Source organism: Aptenodytes patagonicus, chromosome 3, assembly GCF_965638725.1.
Source record: "Aptenodytes patagonicus chromosome 3, bAptPat1.pri.cur, whole genome shotgun sequence".
In the NCBI taxonomy this organism is placed as follows: Eukaryota; Metazoa; Chordata; class Aves; order Sphenisciformes; family Spheniscidae; genus Aptenodytes; species Aptenodytes patagonicus.
In genome coordinates this window covers 78,931,407-78,951,004 of record NC_134951.1, presented here as the reverse complement: position 1 = coordinate 78,951,004, position 19,598 = coordinate 78,931,407, and the positions used below count along the sequence as shown (strand labels likewise).

At 43.0% G+C, this 19,598-nt stretch overlaps 1 protein-coding gene across 3 annotated transcripts in view; it reads left to right on the top strand.

The window, feature by feature from the left end:
* The first annotated feature begins 711 nt into the window (after positions 1-711).
* AGPAT4 (1-acylglycerol-3-phosphate O-acyltransferase 4) overlaps positions 712-19,598 on the top strand; it is an 88,754-nt gene continuing 69,867 nt past the window's right edge. The window contains exons 1-2 of one of the 3 annotated variants that reach the window (XM_076333955.1): positions 712-787; positions 16,024-16,254. In XM_076333955.1, coding sequence (XP_076190070.1) covers positions 16,077-16,254 — 178 coding nt within the window. In that variant the 5' untranslated portion in view covers positions 712-787; positions 16,024-16,076. Of the gene's footprint in view, positions 788-16,023; positions 16,255-19,598 lie in introns of those variants that run through there. The other 2 variants (XM_076333957.1, XM_076333956.1) reach the window with 2 other exon arrangements.

Here is a 19,598-nt window from a genome sequence, read left to right as displayed (position 1 = left end):
GAAGCTGCTCTTCACTCCGCAATCACAGCCTGACAGCAAACGTTTGCTTTTTCACAGACAGCGAATATTGTGTGTCAGGGTACTCGGTGCTTGGATGACTGCCACCTGCATTTATTTTTCTCCACAGCACCCAGGTCATGGAGTTGGTATTCTGTTCCCCAACTTCTACTTGAAGTAGCAGATACTCACAGGTGCCCTTCACCCTGCGACAGCTTGCAGCCTGCCCTCCAGGAGGGCCTCCGTGCAGGCACGGCACAGCCCAGCCCGCCCCCTCCATCTTTACCCCACGTTTGTGCCCGTAAGGGATGACGAGTAGTCGGCCCAGACGCCGGCGGCCCCCAGGGGACTGGGGCTGCCCTGCACTCCTTTCCCCGGGCCGCTGCCTCCCCCAGGGGGCCGCCCCCACCCCCCGGCTCCAACTCTCTCCTCAGAGCCGTCCCCCCGCGCTCCTCAGTAGCGGACCGGGGCCGGGGGCCGTGGCAGAGCCCTCCCGCTCCGGCCTCCGTCGGGCGGCGCCCCGAGAGGCAGGCGAAGCGGGCGCGGGGATGGGGCACCCCTTCCAGCCGCCCCGAGAGGAAGTGACATGGCGGCGGCGGGGAGGGAAGGCGAGGGGCGCCCTTTTCTTCCCGGAGCCGCCCGGCGGGTGGAGCCTGGCGGCCCCGCCTGAGCCGGCCGCCTCCCGGCGCGTGCAAACTAGTGGCAGTTGGTGCGGCTCAGCTGCTGCCCCGCCGCCCGCCCGCTCCCGGCGCCTCAGCGCGGCACGCGTGCCAAGGCCCGGCGGCGCCAGGTATGTGCTCTTCCCCGAGCTCCTCAGGCGTGGGGCCCCACTGGGAAAAAACAACCCGAAAACAGACCCACCCCAGCCCCCTCCCCAGAACAGCCGCCCCCCGGCGTGCCGTAGCGGCGAGGCGAGGGGCCGCTAGCCGCCGGTAGCCGCCGGCGGGCTGTGCGAGCGAGGCGGGGCGCGGCGGAGCGGGAGGCAGGCTGCGGACAGAAGTTCCCCGATTTATTCGCCGCCGGGCTGGGTCTCCCCCGTCGCCCGGCCCCGTCGCGCCGTTTCTCCTGCGGCCGCCGGGAATTTTCCTGCCGCCCGCGGGCCCCCTTTGTGTGGCGAGCGCGGCCCGCGCCGGAGTTTCCGTGGAAACGGCAGAGCTGCGGCGGCCTTGCCCCGCTGGGTCCCCCTCTGCCGGCGGGCGCGGGGCGCTGCCGGGCGGGCACTCGCGGCGGCCCCTTCCACTTCGCTTTCGGTCTTCCCCTCTCTCAGCGGCGGGACTGGCGGTGGCAGGGGGAGGGGGCGGGTAGGGCGGTTGCCGTGGAAACGGGCGGGTGCGATCGCCTGTTTGCTGCCTCCTCCCCGCGGGCGCTTCTCCGTAGCGAGAAGGCGTAGCGTGCCCCGATCGCGGGGGGGTTCGGAGGGGACGTGCGAGTGCACAGTCACAGGTCGCGGTGGCTGTTTCTTCCGTGGTACCTACAAGTCCGTGAGCCGAGGCAGTGTGAGCGGTGGTTAGGCGGAGGAGTCTGCCTCCCTGGTGATGTGTTCACGTGTTGTAGGAGCTCTGTCTTTCATCTGTGTGCGTCTCTTCATAAAGATATTTAAGCCGAATTAAATAATGGCCACAAACTGACTTAAGGTGTGTCGACCGATATCGTCTGGTGCCGGGAAAACTCCAAGGGGGGGTATTGTTTAACTAAGAAGTAATCCTTCGTAGCATTTATTTCAACAAGTGAGCACTCACTCGTATGGCTGAAAAGACAACCAAGAAAAGAGTCCGTTTGAACAATGTCACACGGAGATTTCTAGTCTTTATCTTTGTTACGCATTTCTAAGAGTTGTGTTTCAAGACCATGTGCAAACATCTAAGAATGATCTACCTTATGCAGGTGCTTGTGTGGGAGAGAGCAACCTTGCTGCTACATGAAAACTGAAAATACTTTACATGAGATGGAAGGATGCAAGAAACTCTCTCAAAAAAAAATCCCCCAAGCATTTCTTTAAAAACAGTGATGTGTCCAGCCCAGGAAGTTCTAGCAGGTGATTGTAGCCTCAGCTTGTACTGATAATCACTTCACACTAAGAGTGAGTTGCAAAAGAATTAAAAGCTGGTGGAGTAGAGAAACTATTGCAGAACAACTTAAGCTGAAATTTGCAGCCTTTTTTCTTCTCTAACTTCTCATGTGAATGATAAGATTACTGTAAACATACAGAGGTCTGTTTATAGTGTGCCTGGACTACCTCTGTATAAATACTGCATGGATCACTAGAATAGTTGATGTGCTGTAAGTGTTTGCTGTCATTTACTGACTAGCAGCTTTCTCCAGCTGTTTGATCTAGTGCTGTGTTTTTCCAAATACTATGGATTAAAATACACTTTGATTCATTTTAGGAATTTGTGTAAATACTATGCATAGCTTTGCTCTTTCCCATTAATGTTTTGAAAAAAATGTCTGAATAAGCTGTATCTAAAAATGAAACTTTAACTGTATTTTATGGAAGATGGAGGGCCAGGATTCATGTGGAAGAATATATCAGAAAGCCTGCAATGAACAGAGAAAGTATTGTAAGCTGCTGATGGATAAAGGTTGCTCTTAAGCAAAGTTTGGTTGTGTTGTTGACAAGCACTTAAATAACAGATTTTAGTAAGTGCTTCATGAGAAGCTGTAAGTATTATATTTTAGGAGTGGAGAAACTGCTCAGAGAGGTCAGCGCCTGCCCAGAGTCACAGAACAGAGAACGCTGTGCCCAGAGCACAGTAATTAATTGTGTTTCTTGAAACCCAGTAGGTGTCAGTTTGGTGGGGAGGTTGTTTTTTCAGTCAGTCTTGCTCTGTCCAGCCAAGATCCAGAGGCACTGAAGCAGTGTTCATCTTCTCTCTGAAGTGAGGCATGCTTTCCTGGAGTGACGGTTGTACATCGCTTATAGTTTAATGTACTTACTGTACCATAACGGAGAAGAGCTTCTCTGTAGGAGAAGGGTTCTCTTGCAGGTGATGTATGAGGATCCTACGACTGTGCTCTGCCCTGCTGAAAAGAGGGGGTTTATTGTTTTCTGTTATATACCCTGATTTTATTGCTGGAAGGTGAAGACTGCCAATAATGCCCCTTGAAATCTCTTCAATGCAGGATGATGCTGTCACAGCTGTGCTGAGGTTAGCAAGATATTATTCTCATGTCACAAATGTGCACTTGTGGCCCTTAGAACTTGTATTAGTAATTTGGTCTTAAACTTACAAAGTCGAATGTCCACTGCATGATGTAGAAGAATACTTCCCTAACTAATTGCATCACTACTACTGTTGTTGCTATGTCCTGATAAGGGGGCAGATAAACAAGAGGGTAAGAATGCATTGTAGTGCACTGTGCATGTGCTTTAGTCTGCGAAAGCTTTTGCAGCTGTGGGCCTCCCTCATGAGAGAAAATGTTACATGAGTCAAGGCAAACCGTCTCCTCAGGTGTGTTTGATTTAGCTGTACTGAATGCAGTGGGCTTTTTTGTAAGGAAACTAGAAATGTGACTGAGAGCAGTACCCTGTATGCTTTGTTGCATTTCAGCACTGGTACGCAGCAGCTGAGTATGTTATTTTTCCCAAGTGCTTTGTCTGTGGGGTGGCTTTCCCCAGGGATTCAGTTTCAGGTGTTTGGGAAAGTTTGCCCACCAATCTGTTGTTTGGTGGTCTTAAGCTCATTCACATCTGACTGTGTGGTGAGTACCCTGATCACCTCTGACTAATGCTCATGTGCTTCTCAGAAACTGCTGACTCACTTCATTTTCCTGCTTTTCTCTTGTCCTTCTCCAGTGCCTTGGACTAGAGATGTGGTAGAGTCAAGGTAAGGTCAGGGAAAGAGGAAATGGAAATGAATGAGAATAACTGTGTGTTGTGGCAAGGATGAAGATGCTGCAAAGACCCTTCTTTGATAATGTGAGAAAAAGGTGATGGCTGTAATGGACTTCCTGAAAAAGTACAAAAAACATGTATTAGGAACTGGGCAGAGCAGTCTAATAACTGTAGTGAGCCCACAGTTGGGAGATGCTGGGTTATGGTCCTGCTAGTGGTCTGCTCTTCATTTTGAACTTAAAGCCTTTTTACTTACATGCCTCCGTTTTCACCTTCAGCCCTTCTATCTGCCTTGTTACATTCTGCCATGAAGAGCTTAACACTGAAGTAATTTTCTGCCGCTTGCAGAAGGGCTGACCAGGCTTTAGGTTTCTGCTGTAGCATAAGTAACAGGAACAGGGAAAGACAATTAACAAGTTCTAGGCTGGAAAGAAGTCAGAGGTAAAGGTCACTGAGAGAGGGTTTACCTGCCAGAAGGTTAGGAGCTGCAGGCAGAGATGAGCACAGTGATTTCACGTGCATGTGTGACTGTTCATTAACATCTGAAAAATTTCTGACATGCACCAGGTTTGCTTTGATCAACAAAGTTAAATTTCAGTCACATTTTTTCAGCAGGATCCAGGTGAATGAAAAGGTTTGCATGTGCAGATTCAGTTGGCAGATTATGCAAGTTTTTTCACCTATCAGAAAAAGGGGAAGACCTGACTTAAACCTGCTGTTAAAGACAGGGAAAGAATATATTTGGGGGAAATCTATGTGTAGAAATAGCACATGATTTTTAATCCATTTCAAGTGACAACTACTGCGTGAAAGTTAAACTGTGTCCTGTTTATTCCCCTCTCCATGTTATCCCTGTCTTCACACATCATAGATTGCCTTTTCTTACTATGTTTTTCAGCACTTTGGAAAATACCATTACTACAGATGCTGCTTTGCACTTCTGGAAGGTCTGGAAGCATTCGGTCTGCAGTAGCCTACACCTCCACTTGAATCATTTATGAGGTTTTCCCCCTTCAAGTCACAGGTGGTTTGTCAAGGGTTAACAAGGCTTTAGTTTATTTTATGGTTCTGAGGATATGTTTAGATAGTGCTGAAACTTGCACAGACATTTACTTTTTTTTTTTTTTCCCCTTGATCTGGTATTAGTGAAAATTACTGTAGAACAGTGCAGTAACATCAGTGTTGTCAAATGTGCAGATGGTAAGCAGGAGCAATAACACTATATTCCCACAACCAACAAATGCAAAACAAGTATCTAGAGGATCAAAGTAATTGAAAGAAACTGTCCGTTCCCATTGTCCAATAGTGGAAGAGACGCAATAGGGTTTTAATTAAGCAGAAAGATAACTAGGAAAGTGTTATTCCCAAGTTCACTGAGCCTTCAGTGTGTCACTGTCTGGTTTTTACATGCCTATGCCTGTACCTCTGAGAGTGTGCATAAATACTGCATTTCACCCAAGATGGAGAGAGAGAAAAGCTTCATTCTGAAATTAAGCCTTGTAAAACTGTCACAAATTCATTTGAAGTTAGCAGGACAAATGCTCAAAGTCAGGCTTTTAAAAGGATTTGGGCACCTGAAGTTGTGCAGAGATGTTGTAGAAAATCCAGGTAGGTGTTGATGTATCTGATGATTAACGTAGTGCAAAATTTCTAAAAATGTTACTGGATTCTTACCAGCATGTTTAGGAACTGTAACATCTGCACACTTGCCATCCAGTAAGGTAAATGCTGTTGGATCAAGCACTATCTCTGAACGATTTTGCTGAAGTTTAAGGTGGTTTTGACTAGCCCTGGTTTAGGTGCTGAGAATACAAGTTCATTGATTAGTTATATCACATCTGGCTGTTTTTGAGGGATAATGTTTTCCAAACAGCAAGGACTATTGAAGCTTGTTGGCAGATTTCTTTTGGCTTCAGCAGGATTTGAATCAGGTCCAAAATGAAACCTCCCTTTATTATTGGACTTGATAAATCTGGTGCCTGTGATAAAGGCTTTTATTTTCTGAAGTTCTCAAATTCAATCAGGCTGTTAGGGGACTGATGATTGGGGAGAATGAGGAGGCTGAAAGCATTCTGAGTTCGTGGTGTAGCAAAACAGTTCTGAACACTCATGTGTCAGAGGCAGAGGTGAGTGAAAACTGATGTGGAATAGGACCACTGAAATGTGGGTAAAGCAGTCACCATGTTTATTTTAATTTTTACCTGGCATCTGGATGTCTGATTGTTTTTTGTGTGGGTGCAGCTGAGCCTTTCACTGAAGCCAGCATCTTATTTTTTGGAACCATGCCAACCACATCTCAGCTGTGAGACATATGTTTTTCTAAGTATTGGGTGTTACCTCTTTAAGGCAGGAGTTGGTTTTCTTTGAATAATAAATCTAGAATCTTCCCTGCCACATTCATTCTTCAGTTAAACTATTTTCTACGGAAAGAAGCATTAGAAAACACTTAATAAATATTAATATCCTGTGTATCCCTGTCTTGGTGCGGCTACATCTTGTGTATGCATTGTCATGTCCAGTTTGGGGATGTGATTTTCATAAAGGAGAAATTCAGCTACTTCATGCTCTTCAGTGTCATATGATAGAATACAGCCAAATTAAGTGAATACTTGGAGGTTAAAAAAAAAAATGTTGGAAATCTTTTTGTTTAACACTTCCTTAGTATTCAAAGAACATACTAATGAATGTTATTTCATATTAATTAAAAATATGCAAATGGCTTAGCTGAAGGAGGCAGTCTGCTGTCATAGAAGATCAAAAAAACTAACAGCTCACTTGGAGTTGTAATCAGGTGGATGGCACTTTTCATTTCCAGCAGTGTTAACAACATCTTGTGATTTGTACTGGAAGCTTTTGGATCGCCTCACAGAGGAGGTCAGCGCTGTTCCCTCATATCCCTGTGATTAGGAAGCATGGAGGATGCGGTCTGTCCCATGTACCCGATGCGTCTGTGGCAGCGTTGTCAGCAGGGCTCAGATCTGCCAAGTGGGAGAATGTGGTTTTCTCCAGCAGGCCATACAGGTGCTTGGAAAGAGACACTATGTTAACAGTATTTATACTGTTTTTTGGGGGACGGTAGAAAATTTGTTACCAGCCCACAGTCTGGTGGTGGAAGTCCCACTTGTAAACCAGTGGTACTGCCACCATGGTGTTTTTCTCAGCTCAGTGATTTATGCCCTATCTCTGCCAGTTTCCAGATCTTTTTAAAAGATTTTTGCTGCCACAAATCCTATATTGTTCATTAGTTGCGTTTTCTGTCTTTCTTGATTAAACAAAACAACAAAGCCACACAAGTTAGGAATTAGACTTCTAGGAAAAGGCTTAAAGAGGCTGCCCAAATTTACTAAAATGTAAATCACAATTCCAGAAAATATGAAGAGGTGATTTATGGGAGCGTATTGAGGAAAGTAAATTACCCTTTTCCCAGTGCTGATGATTTTTATCTTCTGATTGTTGTCCTTGAAGCATTTAGCAATGCCTTTAATTCTTTCTTGGGTAGGAATAATGAGAGAGATGCATGTTTGTGTGCACATGCACACAATACTGTTGGCTTGGTCCTAAAGTAACGTTAGTTGTACAGAACCATCCAAGTTGCTGAGTACTTAGTTTTCGTTTCTTGAGGAATGGAGAAAGGAAGGGAAAGTAGAGTTCATTAGATCAGCGCATACATCCTGGTTTGAACCATCTCCTGCATTTATACCCGTTCCATCATCTGCTGCCACTGAAAGTCCTTGTGGGATGTGTCCGTTCCCTCTCTGCTCTCTGTGCATGGCCTGTGTCCGTTCCCTCTCTGCTCTCTATACGTGGCCTGTCAGAAGCTGTTGCAAGGAAAACTTGAGCGTGGGCAAGAAGGCAAATAAAGGAGGATGAAAATTACTGGTTTATGTTGAAAGCTGGAGCCTGGGGAATTGGCAGGTCGTGGTTCTGGAGTTGGCTCTGCCATGGATTTGCCATGTGACTGTCGCAAGCTCTCTAACAGCGTTGTTTTGAGTTCCTGGTGTATAAGATGGGCAGCAAGACAGATCTTGCCAGGCTTACTTCACTAGCGTCTTCTAAATGGCTGGAGCTTTTCATATGAAAGGGGATGGATAAATCCAGGAAAGAATTGTCAGAAATCCACACTGTTTTCTAATCCTATCCATAAAGGGTTTGATCCTGCATGTAGAAGTGGACTTGCTCATGCTACTAAGTCTGCTGAGTGGATGTGAAACTTCTCTGCCTGGATACAACTGCTTGTATGTGTTTGTGGTGTGGAAAGCTGTCTGTTGCAGAACTGGAGTTAGGAGGTCATACTTTCGTAGTCCAACTTTGTAACTAACTCATTGTGGGTAAGAATAGGAGGATTAAATATTTAAAGCTTTGAACTAAACATATGATCCATGTTTCCTTGTTGCCTTGTGCCTAAAGCTGGTTTGAATGCAGGCGGATTATTTTGTCTGTTGGGAGTATAGGCACCTCCTGTACCTTGCGCGGACCCGTTGCGTTGCTGTGAATGTAATTTACACTTCTTTAAAACAAGATGAGAGTGATCAATGTTTGGCAAGCATAAACCATGAGTCTTCATAGAAGAGACCTCCTTTCCAAAGCTTATCTCTTACCAAGAGAATGTTTGGGCTCCCAGCATAATTTAAAAAAAAAAAAAAAAAAAAAAAAAGCAACCCTGGTTTTATACCAGCTCCTGAATGATCCTTTGTCTGCCTCCCTCCCTTCCTCCCTCCCCCCCATTTCTTTGGGCTCTTCTAAAAGAAATGTTTTTGTAATAACCACTGGAAAACTCAGTAGCCACATCTGTGTTGGATCTGTTCCTGAAATGCCCAGTGCAGAGGTGATCAACCACAGTGCTGTGTGCCCTTGATGCTGGATAAATACCACGATGCGGGTGGCAGCATCCTACTGTACTGCCCCTGCTGCATCTCTAGTTTTTAATGTGTTAATTTCCTGCACACCGCAGTGATGGTGTGGATCTCACCATTGAGAGATTTCTCACAGGCCGTGCATTGAGGACCAATGGCTTAACTAGACAGACTCTGATCTCTGTACCTCAAGTGTACAGTTTCCTCAAATGGTCCATGTTCTGTACACAAATTCATGTATCATAAACACAAAAGCATCCGTACTTACGTGCATACATATTTGTATTTGAGAAGGTTTAGTTTGTTGCAGACATTCAGATACTGTTATTTGATAAGCCTCCTGTACTTCTGCAGCAAGCCAGATCATTCACTGAAGTGACTTTGTAGAAACACATTTTGGGGGGGTTGATTTTTATAGAGGAGGGTGCCAGATGACAGTAATGTGTTGGCCTGGTTACCTTTGGCTAAGCACTTAATGTTGCCTATGAGAGCAAATATTAAATTGGCTATGAGCACATGATATATTTGCTTGTCCTAGACTGTTTGTTGTTGTTCACCCTGGTTATTTTTGAGGAACTATCCAGGTTGCTTACACTTGTGTGACAGCGTAGCCCACATCCTGCTTAGATTCTCAGTATACTTGCTTGTAAATTTTTGTTTGCTGTTTAGTCCTGCTCCCTTGCTCAGTCCCTAAATTTGACTTGTGTTTGTTATGTTGCCCCTGTTGGCAGCGCAAGTAACTTGTATGATTAATGGAGCCAGATAAAGTAAAAGAAGAAACAAAGGGATTCTGCGGTCCCCAGAGCTGAACTCTGGGGCTGAACTCTGATAGACTCCTCCAGGTCTTAAATATCTTAATGCAGCTCTTTATTTTCTGAAGCAAATTGCAGATAATTGTGTTTTGGAGAAATACGTGTATATAAATATATATATATATATATATAAAATGTATTAAAATACAGAAACTTGGGTGGGAAACAGTTGAAGAGCAACACTTGGCATGCTGGAAGGAAGCAACTTGCCTTCCACTGCTATTTTTGTGAACTTGATGTTCTGCACCCGAGAGAACTTCTCCCTGATATATTTTTTTTTTTAGGATCTCTGCAGGAGCTTGGAACAGAAATGCTTAACTTCAAGGGGTTTACCCTCTTCAAATAAATGCCTGCCTCAGCATCAAGCCCTGCAGTCCCTAAACACTGCACCTCCAGGAGTTCTGTATTGCCTTGTGTTTAAGCCCAGCTCCCTACAGCTTCCTTGTTCAGTTCCCTCCTCCCTGAATATTTCGTGCTCCTGGAAGAAGGAGCAAGACTGAACTGCTTCTCACCAGAACTTGGGCAGCGGCTTCCCATCTTTCCCTCTCCTTCCCAGACTATGCGTGTCTCTCCCAGGCTGCCGTCATCCTCCTTGCCTTGCTGTATAAACACTTTCTACGTGGTAAGGGGACAAGCAGTGAGGGTGTCAGGGCTAACAGCAGCTGTGCTGTGCATTTTACCAGCAGAGAGTGTGCATACACAGATAGAGAACTTGCATCCTGGCAGGCATGTGGTTTGCATAGCTGTCTTGCTCTACATTAGATCACAGCAGGAAGAAAATATAAAACGGGAAAGCATTATTATACAGTAACCATTTCAAAAACTCCTGGGTTACTTTCATTTCTTCAGTTTATACTCTGTTGTGCTAATTATCTCCATGCTCAATAGAAAATAAATAAAAATTCAGTTTTATAGCAAGTCTATAAATTGGGAATCCTAAAACTGGCTGGTAGATGGTATTCATTCTTCAGCCTTTGAAACAGCCAAACTGACTGATCTCTCCTTTGTAGCGGTGTGTGTTACAAAATATGCAGTTTGGGACTTTTCTGAGAAGGTGTGCTGGGTTGACCTTCGCTGGCTGCCAGGTGCACATCAAACCACTCCCTCGCTCCCCTTCCTCAGCAGGACAGGGGAAGAAAATAAGATGAAAAAGCTCGTGGGCTGAGATAAGGACAGGGAGGTCACTCGCAAGTTACCATCATGGGCAAAACAGACTCTGCTTGGGGAAGATTAATTTAATTTATTGCCAATTGATAAAACAGAGTAGGGCAGTGAAAAACAAGAGACAAAACTAAAACTACCTTCCCTCCAAGCCCTTTCTTCTTCTCAGGCTCAACTTGACTCCTGACTCTTCTACCTCCCCCCTGCCACACCCTGAGCAGTGCAGGGGAATGGGAACAGTTCCTCTCTGCTGCTCCTTCTTCCTTTCGCTGTTCCCCTGCTCCTGCTGGGGTTCCTCCCACAGGTTATGGTCCTTCAGGAACAGACTGCTCCAGCCTGGGTCCCCCATGGTTTTTCCTGCCAGAAAACCTGTCCTGAGTGGGCTCCCCTCCATGGGCTGCGGTGGGACAACCTGCTTTACCATGGTCTTCACCATGGGCTGCAGGAGAATATCTGCTCCGATGCCTGGAGTACATCCTCCCCCTCCTTCTTCGCTGGCCTTGGTGTCTGCAGGGCTGTTTCTCTCACGTTTTTCTCACTCCTCACTCACGTCTGCTGTGCAGCATTTTTTACCCATTCGTAAATGTGTTATCACAGAGGTGCCAGCAGCATCGCTGACGGGTTCAGCTTTGGCCTGCGGTGAGTCCTTTCTGGAACTGGCTGGCACTGGCTCTGTCTGACATTGGGGGCAGCTCCTGGTGTCTTCTCAAAGAAGCTATCCCTGCAGCTCCCCCCACTACCAAAACCTTGCCACGTAAACCCAACACAGGAAGTAATGCTCTACTAGTTGCCTTTGGGGGAGGTGGGAAGTGATTCAAACCCTAATTAAGCATGAGGCAAATAGATGGATAATTCTTCCTCCAGACTTGGGGTTTTTTTGTGTGCCATGTACAGATATATTCTCCTTGAAGGCAAATACATACATGGACACAACCTCACTTTTGCTAACTTTTGATGCTCACTGACAGAAAAGAGCACAAGGGCTTCCTGTGACTTGCCTTGCATATATATTTCATATACAGAAGCATTGTTAAAATGGACTCTGATATGAAATACAGTGCTGCTATTTGTGCTGTTCTGATGGCAACTGAAATTCACTTAGAGGCACTACTGAAATTGCTATAATCTGACCTGAGCATATCTGACCTGGCCTCTGTAACGCATCCATCCAAGAATCTGGTTTGGATGAGAAAATGCAAGAATGGGCATCATCATCATATGCTTGGTTGTTCTTAACTTGCAGCAAAGCATTTAAGGACTTTATCAAAGAGTAGATAAAAGTGAAAACCTTTGCATAGGCACAGAACATGCTGTTCTGAAAATAACCGGGTATAGTGCTGTCTTGCATCTATTTGTAAGTATGGACAATATTAGCTTAGTCCAGATGCTGTCAAATCGGTACCATGTTGCTTTCTACACTCCAAGGACTCTATTTACTACATAAACTTTGGACAAGGTGGGTGAGAGTTCTTTGCTTCATTCTTGTGCTTTCTATAAAAGTGCAAACAGTTGTGTTCTTTACGAGATCTCTAGTTGTAGTCTCAACTCTTACAGTCTTTGAAGTATGAAATAGCATTGTTAATTGGCTGCAGCCTCTGCCAGAAGAGAGGTGTTCACCTTGCATTTCACTGGTGTAACATTGCCCTTTCTTCTATGTCCTCCTGGTCAGTTTTTCTAAGCAGAAGGAAATGCTGAGAGTAGTTGAAGTAGAAATCACAGTGGATCTTGCTGAAGAATGAAACTTGGGGGGAAAAGCAGTAGAACGAATAGTCATGGAGTTTGCTTTTAAACCTGATCTTGTGATCTCTTAGTCACATGAATAGATGCTTGTTGACTTGCTCCCTAGACAGACATTTGAGGTTTGAGTCTTTTGTTCTATATCCAAAGGAAAACTGTTATTAAAGAATGTCCCTATCTTTTTTTGATGCTCTGGCTGGCCATTTTCTCCTAATTCATTTAAGGGGTGTTTGATAGAAGAGAGCTTCTTGGCAGCTCTCCGATCTTAATAGCTTCTGAGAAAATGCATTGATTGGCCCTTTTGTTTTCAAAAGATTGCTGTAATTTTCAGTCATTATCTATAAGGAAATCAGTGTAATTTATTAAACCGGCATCATGGATTAAGAATTAAAGACGTGATTCTTTATCACTTAAACTGGTGTTATGTTGATGTTACCCATGAGGAACTTTAGTACAACAAAGAGCAAGTGGAAGAAGTTCCTATGAACTCTTAAAAAGCAAGCTTCTAGACCTCTTTCATAAGCTCAGAATTGATTCTTGAAAATAAATTTCTACTTTTTTGTTGCTTGTACCAAGAATAAACTGCATTTTTTGGAGTTTGGAAAACAGTCCAAAAAGTATCATATTAAAAAAAAAAAAAAGTTCTAAGAGTGAGCTTATGCCTGAGAAACAGAACACTTAGCTAGCACTCTGTATACAGTGTTTGGGTTGCAAATTTTGTAGGGAATACAGTTTGCATTTAATCAGAAGAGAAAATTAACCTCTCTAGTCTCGTTACTTTTCAGAAAAGCAAAACTTAAGCAGTGGCTCTAATTTCTTGCTCCTTTCATAAGCAAGTTAGGTTAGATGCATTTCAGTGGTACTGCTTAGGTAGATTTAGTTTGCCTTTAAAACATGTCTTAGAAGCTTTACAGAATTGAAATTTGATGACTGAGGTAGGAAAACAAGGAATAAATTACTTTCAAACATTCCATTGTGGCTTCATAAAATTGTAAGACAGTAATTATGTTTTATCAGGGTCATCTCATCTTTGTTTATTTTAATTCTGTGAAGTTTTGTTTTAAAGACTCAGTATGAAGTAAATGATTCACATAAACATAACATTTTAATGCAGTTTGATTACTATTACAATGAAAAAAACCTGAATTGGTGAACTAATGTTCTGGTGAACTCTTCCTTGTCACAAAATCTGTTGATCAACTGCTTACTACAGTAGATTTCTGTTGATTGTATCAAATAGTGAATTTCCAGGTCTCCACTGTAAGTAGACAGTGCTTTAATCTTATTTTATATATGGATTTTTTTTTTTTTTATCCAGTCCCTATGGTTTTTCTTTATCTCTGGGAATTACATTAGATTAGAGTGATTCTGTGGGATGGAATTAAACAGGCCAGCTAGCACAAAAAACTTTTGATCAGTTTTAGCCAAGGATGGTAGGATAAACCCAATCATCAGGGTTTCGGGCACTACACAGTCTTTTAAACCATCTACTTGTAAGTAACTGGTTGCTTCCATTCTGACTGTTTTAAAGAAGTGATCTAATCCTGCTACTTGGTGAAGTACAGTAGTCTGAATTAGGGAAGTGAAATCGTGTATCTTTCACTGTAAACTTACTCAAAACTTGGGTTTGCACTTTTTTTAAGTGTTTGGCTCTATCGTCAGAGTTCTGTGATGGAGGGGCTGAGGCATGAATCATTGTACCGGTTCCTACAAGACAACATTTCTCATTCTACTTAGCCTTCAACAAAAACAGTCTTTGGTCAAAGCCTATGCTAATAAATTGTCTGCCACCCTCAGAAACGTATCTTTAGTAGAATGGTTGGTTAAAGCTGGAAAAGCTTTTTGCAAGTATCATGACAGTAGTTACTACAATGAACAGAGGCCCGTTCTGCCATTCTGTGCTACAGATGGTGTCTGCTTTGGTGCTGAATAGTACAGCAAGATAAAGGGAACAAAGTCTGTGATACACAAAGGGCACATTTTGTCTCCTAATAATAGGCTTGGGACTGCCATAAATTCTTTATATAAATTATACAACAATACAGATTCTCTTTCTTAAATTTTTCTTCATCTTCCTTGTGGTTGAAAACCTGGCTAAATAACTTCCTATCGCTTTGCAGCAATTCTTGTGTGTGCTTTTTGCTGTGGTAAGCATAGTCAGCAAGGGCAGTAAAACAAATGTTTTGGGACACCGATCTAGACTTTGTGCCTCACATAATGGGGTCTCATATAAACTAAAAGGATAGGCATAAAGGTTTTTTTTTTTTATCAGTTAATTCCCTGGGATGCTGACAGCTGCCGTTGTGCCAGTCATAGGCAATAACAAATTCAGAAATACTGTCTCAGGGCTTCTTCCCTGGGCAAACTCTTCTACACCTCAAAGGGAGAAACAGTATAGGAATGGAATGGGATGGCAGCACCTTCTGCTTAACTGTATTCAAAATATTGTGGTGTTGTTTACTGAGAGATCATGTCTTCATATTTTTTCTCCTAACAAATGAGGCTAGCATTGGTGGTAGTGATGGTGGGGGGAGGTCAATACGGTATTTAGAATCATAGAATCATTAAGGTTGGAAGAGACCTCTAAGATCATCGAGTCCAACTGTCAACCCAACACCACCATGCCCACTAAACCATGTCCCTAAGCGCCTCATCTACACGTCTTTTAAATACCTCCAGGGATGGTGACTCAACCGCTTCCCTGGGCAGCCTGTTCCAATGTTTAACCACTCTTTCAGTAAAGAAATTTTTCCTCACGTCCAATCTAAACCTCCCCTGGCGCAACTTGAGGCCGTTTCCTCTTGTCCTATCAATAGAATCGTGGAGTACTTGGCAGAGGACGCTTCCTCTGAATGCTCAGCTGTTAAGGTTGGACTGGTCCTTTCCAAAATTATACAAACATTTCTTAAGTACCCTAAGAGTTGATTTTTTCTGGAAACACTGCTGGGTCATGGGTTGGTACTGTTATTGATGTTTCCTTTCTGGGCTTATGGAGTATAACTGACAGAATTACAGTGTCAAGGAATAATTGAACAAATTGTGTGTATTGTGCATAGGCAAGCTTTTATTCTCTTGCCAAAATCAACTGATATTTGAATCTGACAAGGGAACAAGCCAATAAAGCTAGAATTAAGGAACTACTGCTACCTCTTGGTTGGGGAACATGGCTGGCATAGCCTGTAGAAGAAGGCACAACTTCTAACAAAAAGCTGCAAAGCTTGCGTTTACTTTGGAGCTGCTCTTGAAGATAGCAGAGGCCACAGTATATGTCTTAGGAAGTACAGACAATTCAAATCAAAATACAAGTGGATTCTTTTGCTCATATCTTATCAATAAAGACCTGATAGAGGAGTATTGTAGTCTATGGAATGGAGTCATATGCTCATGGGTTTTGCAGAATTAGGACTGAAATGTGAAAATTTGTTTCCAAAGCTGAATGTAAGTTGATTCAGAAATACGGTATTCTCTTTCCATGCTTACTTTTGCAAATATTGTCATCGGGCCTTTTTCTACAATAGAATTAACTTTCATTTTAGTGTATTTAAGTGTAAAACAGGAAGTCTATATTAACAGTATGTTTATAGAAATAAATGCACTTTGTAACTGCTGATACTGCTTGGTTTTGCAGGTTGTCTTCTGAGTTTTGGGTCTGAAGGTACCCTCTTGCTTTCTCAGCAAACCATGGACATCGTTGGCTTTCTGAAGTCTCAATTCATTTGCCACCTTCTGATCTGCTACATATTTATAGCATCAGGACTGATCATTAACTTCATTCAACTCTTTACACTTATACTTTGGCCAATCAACAAGCAACTGTTCAGGAGGATCAACTGCAGGCTGGCTTACTGCATTTCAAGCCGTAAGATTTCATTTTGTTTTTTAAAATATTTTCATATTTTGTCTTGAGGGAATTGGTAGAAAAGTTCTGAAACAGATTTCAAAGTAACCTATATAAAGGTCATTACTGCTTCCGACAGCACTTGTATTTGTGTGAAGAGGTATATGCTTTGTTGAAATGTCCTGTTCTGCTGAAATGTTTTGCTCTTTTATATCGGGATACTTGCTTGACTCAGGATGTTGAAGAAAGAGTGCCTCTCATTTGGCTATGCATCATGTTCCATTAAGCCAAATGGGAAATATTGACCAAATAATAGCTGAACTTGCTGAGATGCATTATCTGTAGGCTTACAGTGTTAACAAGTCACTTCCAATAATGCTTTCAATCTTTTTATCATGCGTGATTTTGTTTATGATCTTGGTTTAAGTGTTTCATGTGCAAATACTGTTCAGGACTGGGAAATAACGGTAAAAAAAGGAAAAAAAACTTTGATTCCATGTGCTTCTTTCTTAAGCCAGTTGTAAACTGTTGTTTCTTTGAATAGGCATTTCAGACCTTAAGCTGCATCTGTATGTGTTCAGTATGTGCATATAGTTATAATGTAGAATACAGCAGGTAGCCTGTAAGCATTGAAAGAAGCGGGGGTTGCAATTATTTTTATTTTCTGGGGGAGATGGGAGCATAAGCTCTGGATATTACTTGTAGAAAGACCAGACCTTTGTAACTGCTGGGAGACATGACAATTCACTGACACTTGACTAAACAGGTAGTTCCAGTGGAATGAATGAGACCTGTATCCATTAATTTCTTCTTTGTTAGTAGGAGGTTGGTAGAATCTCCACCCATCGACAGTGGATTATCAGAGCATGTGTAGTTTTCTTGATATTATCAGTCTGCTTATATATTTCTTTTTAAAGAGCTATGTCTGCAGTTTCAGCACTGATTTATTGCAGTGCAACTTCTGACTTCCACATAATTGCTCTCAATTTACAGCAGGGAGCATTCTCCACAGAAGCTTTTAAAAAATAGAGTAATGTGCCTGTGTTCGGTAGCTGGGAGTGTGCTGTTAAATGTGTCTACCTTCCAGAGAGATTTCCCTGGGCCTTTCTGAAACTCAAAAGTACTTTATGAAAACGAAACTGTTGCAAAGTGCATGCCTTTTGAGGCTTCCTGAAGATTATTCAAGTGTGATGTCACTGTCAATGCCGAGTGAGTTATGGATGGTTTCATACCAGGGAAGACAGCCCTCCAACACAGCGTTTTAGAATTGTGTTGCAGAAATGCAGCAAAATGGTTTCCTGCAGGTCACCTGTTCTGCTACTAGGAACCTGAAAAGGGAAGGCATTGTTAGTATTCATAATGAACTGCTTGAGGGAGAAATCTGCCACATGCCTCAAATTGGAGGCCACTAGGGATTATTTGTCTCTCATCAGTGACTCTGATGTGCAACTATTCAAAGCATTTCTTTTAAACATACTTTTGACTTAAATTTCAAAGCTGCATCAGCGTGTATAGACGCGAATAAATTGGGCATGCTGTTTTATTATTTCTGTAATAGAGAGGATGTTCCTGCTGAAAAATTTCATTTTTGCTGTCCGTGTCTATGTCCCTGAAGTAGTGAGTTTGCAAGTACTATTCATTTGTATGTACAGTGGCATGAATATGGCCAGGTTTTTACCTTTTGCCTGGTAGCATAGTATATGTTTGAAGCCATGGAATGTAGAAGATACTGTACAGCTATATACAGGTATATATATAGGTATATTATTTTTCATGCAATGCCTTCTGCCCCATTCTTTCTTTTGGCTACTTAGTGCAGAGACATCAGCTACTCTAGAGTCTCCACACTGAATCCTTTAGCTGCTCTCAATCTAGTCTCATCTATACTGGGGCTGGTCACTGCATAAGAGTGAGCAATACTGCATGCTTGTCCTTGGTTGGGCAAATGGCTTTGTACTCAGGGTTGCTGATCTAGTCTTCAGTGTTGACACCACTGGAAAAGGTTGTGTTGTGAGATTTTTGCCCAATCATGCTCAGAACAATCTCTAGGTTAAAGACAGTTATTTTAGCTTTACAACAGAGCGAGCTAAGCATTTGATATGAGTCACCCTTATCTGAGTGATATTTGAAAAGAGGAAAATGATAGTTAATTTTAAAAAGTATTTGGAAGGACTGAAGAACGCGGTAGACCAATTAATCAAAACAGATATGTTTTTGTAGTAGTGTACATGTAAGATAATGCCTTTTGGGGGACACTGGTGTGCTGACTAATAAATAACTTAAGTTGGGTCTGTATGGGTCTGATGGAAGTCATGGAAACAGCTTACAGTTTGAGACAATGAAGCTTGGCCTTGGAGGATGTAAATGGTGACAAGCATCATGTTGCTTCGAGGGGCTGGTACAGCCTAAGTCAACAAAAGAGTGAAACAGAGCGGGCATGGTTTAACTTAAGAATGGAATGAAAGCAGCAGCTGCCTTTAGGCCTTGCAAGTTCAGTCAGTTTCCATTTGATGTCAAAGGTAGAGATAAATGGTTCCATAAAATCAGGGGAGAGCGTTTCATCTTTGACACTGTGCTCTTTGGGAAAGTTTTTTTGTATTTCAAGTAGTGGTGGTGTTTTCTTCTACCCCTTTTCTTCCTATCTCCTTTCTAATATAAGAACTAATATTCTCACTTCTCCATGTGCAATGTCTGCTGTCATACTGCATATGGGAAGCTAAACTGCTATTGTGATTAATGACTTGTCCCCACTTCACTAGCCTAGCTTGAGTTGGGGGTGCTTATCTGTTCACGTGAATCAAGCCAGACTAGTTCAAGTAAAAGTATTCATTGAATCATAGAATCATTTAGGTTGGAAAAGACCCTTACGATCATTGAGTCCAACCGTAAACCTAATGGTGCCAAGTACACCACTAAACCATGTCCCTAAGCACCACGTCTACATGTCTTTTAAATACCTCCAGGGATGGTTGCTCAACCACTTCCCTGGGCAGCCTGTTCCAATGCTTGATAACCCTTTTGATGAAGAAATTTTTCCTAATATCCAATCTAAACCTTCCCTGGCGCAACTTGAGGCCATTTCCTCTTGTCCTATCACTTGCTACCTGGGAGAAGAGACTAACACCCACCTTGCTACAACCTCCTTTCAGGTAGTTGTAGAGAGCAATGAGGTCTCCCCTCAGCCTCCTTTTCTCCAGACTAAACAACCCCAGTTACCTCAGCCACTGTTCATAAGACTTGTTCTCTAGACCCTTCACCAGCTTCATAGCGTAAAATGGCTGTATGGAGTAACTGTGGTTTGGTAGTTGAGGACATGTAGTTGTGTGAGCTGCTGCTTCTCTATTGTGAGTATGGCAACAGCACTA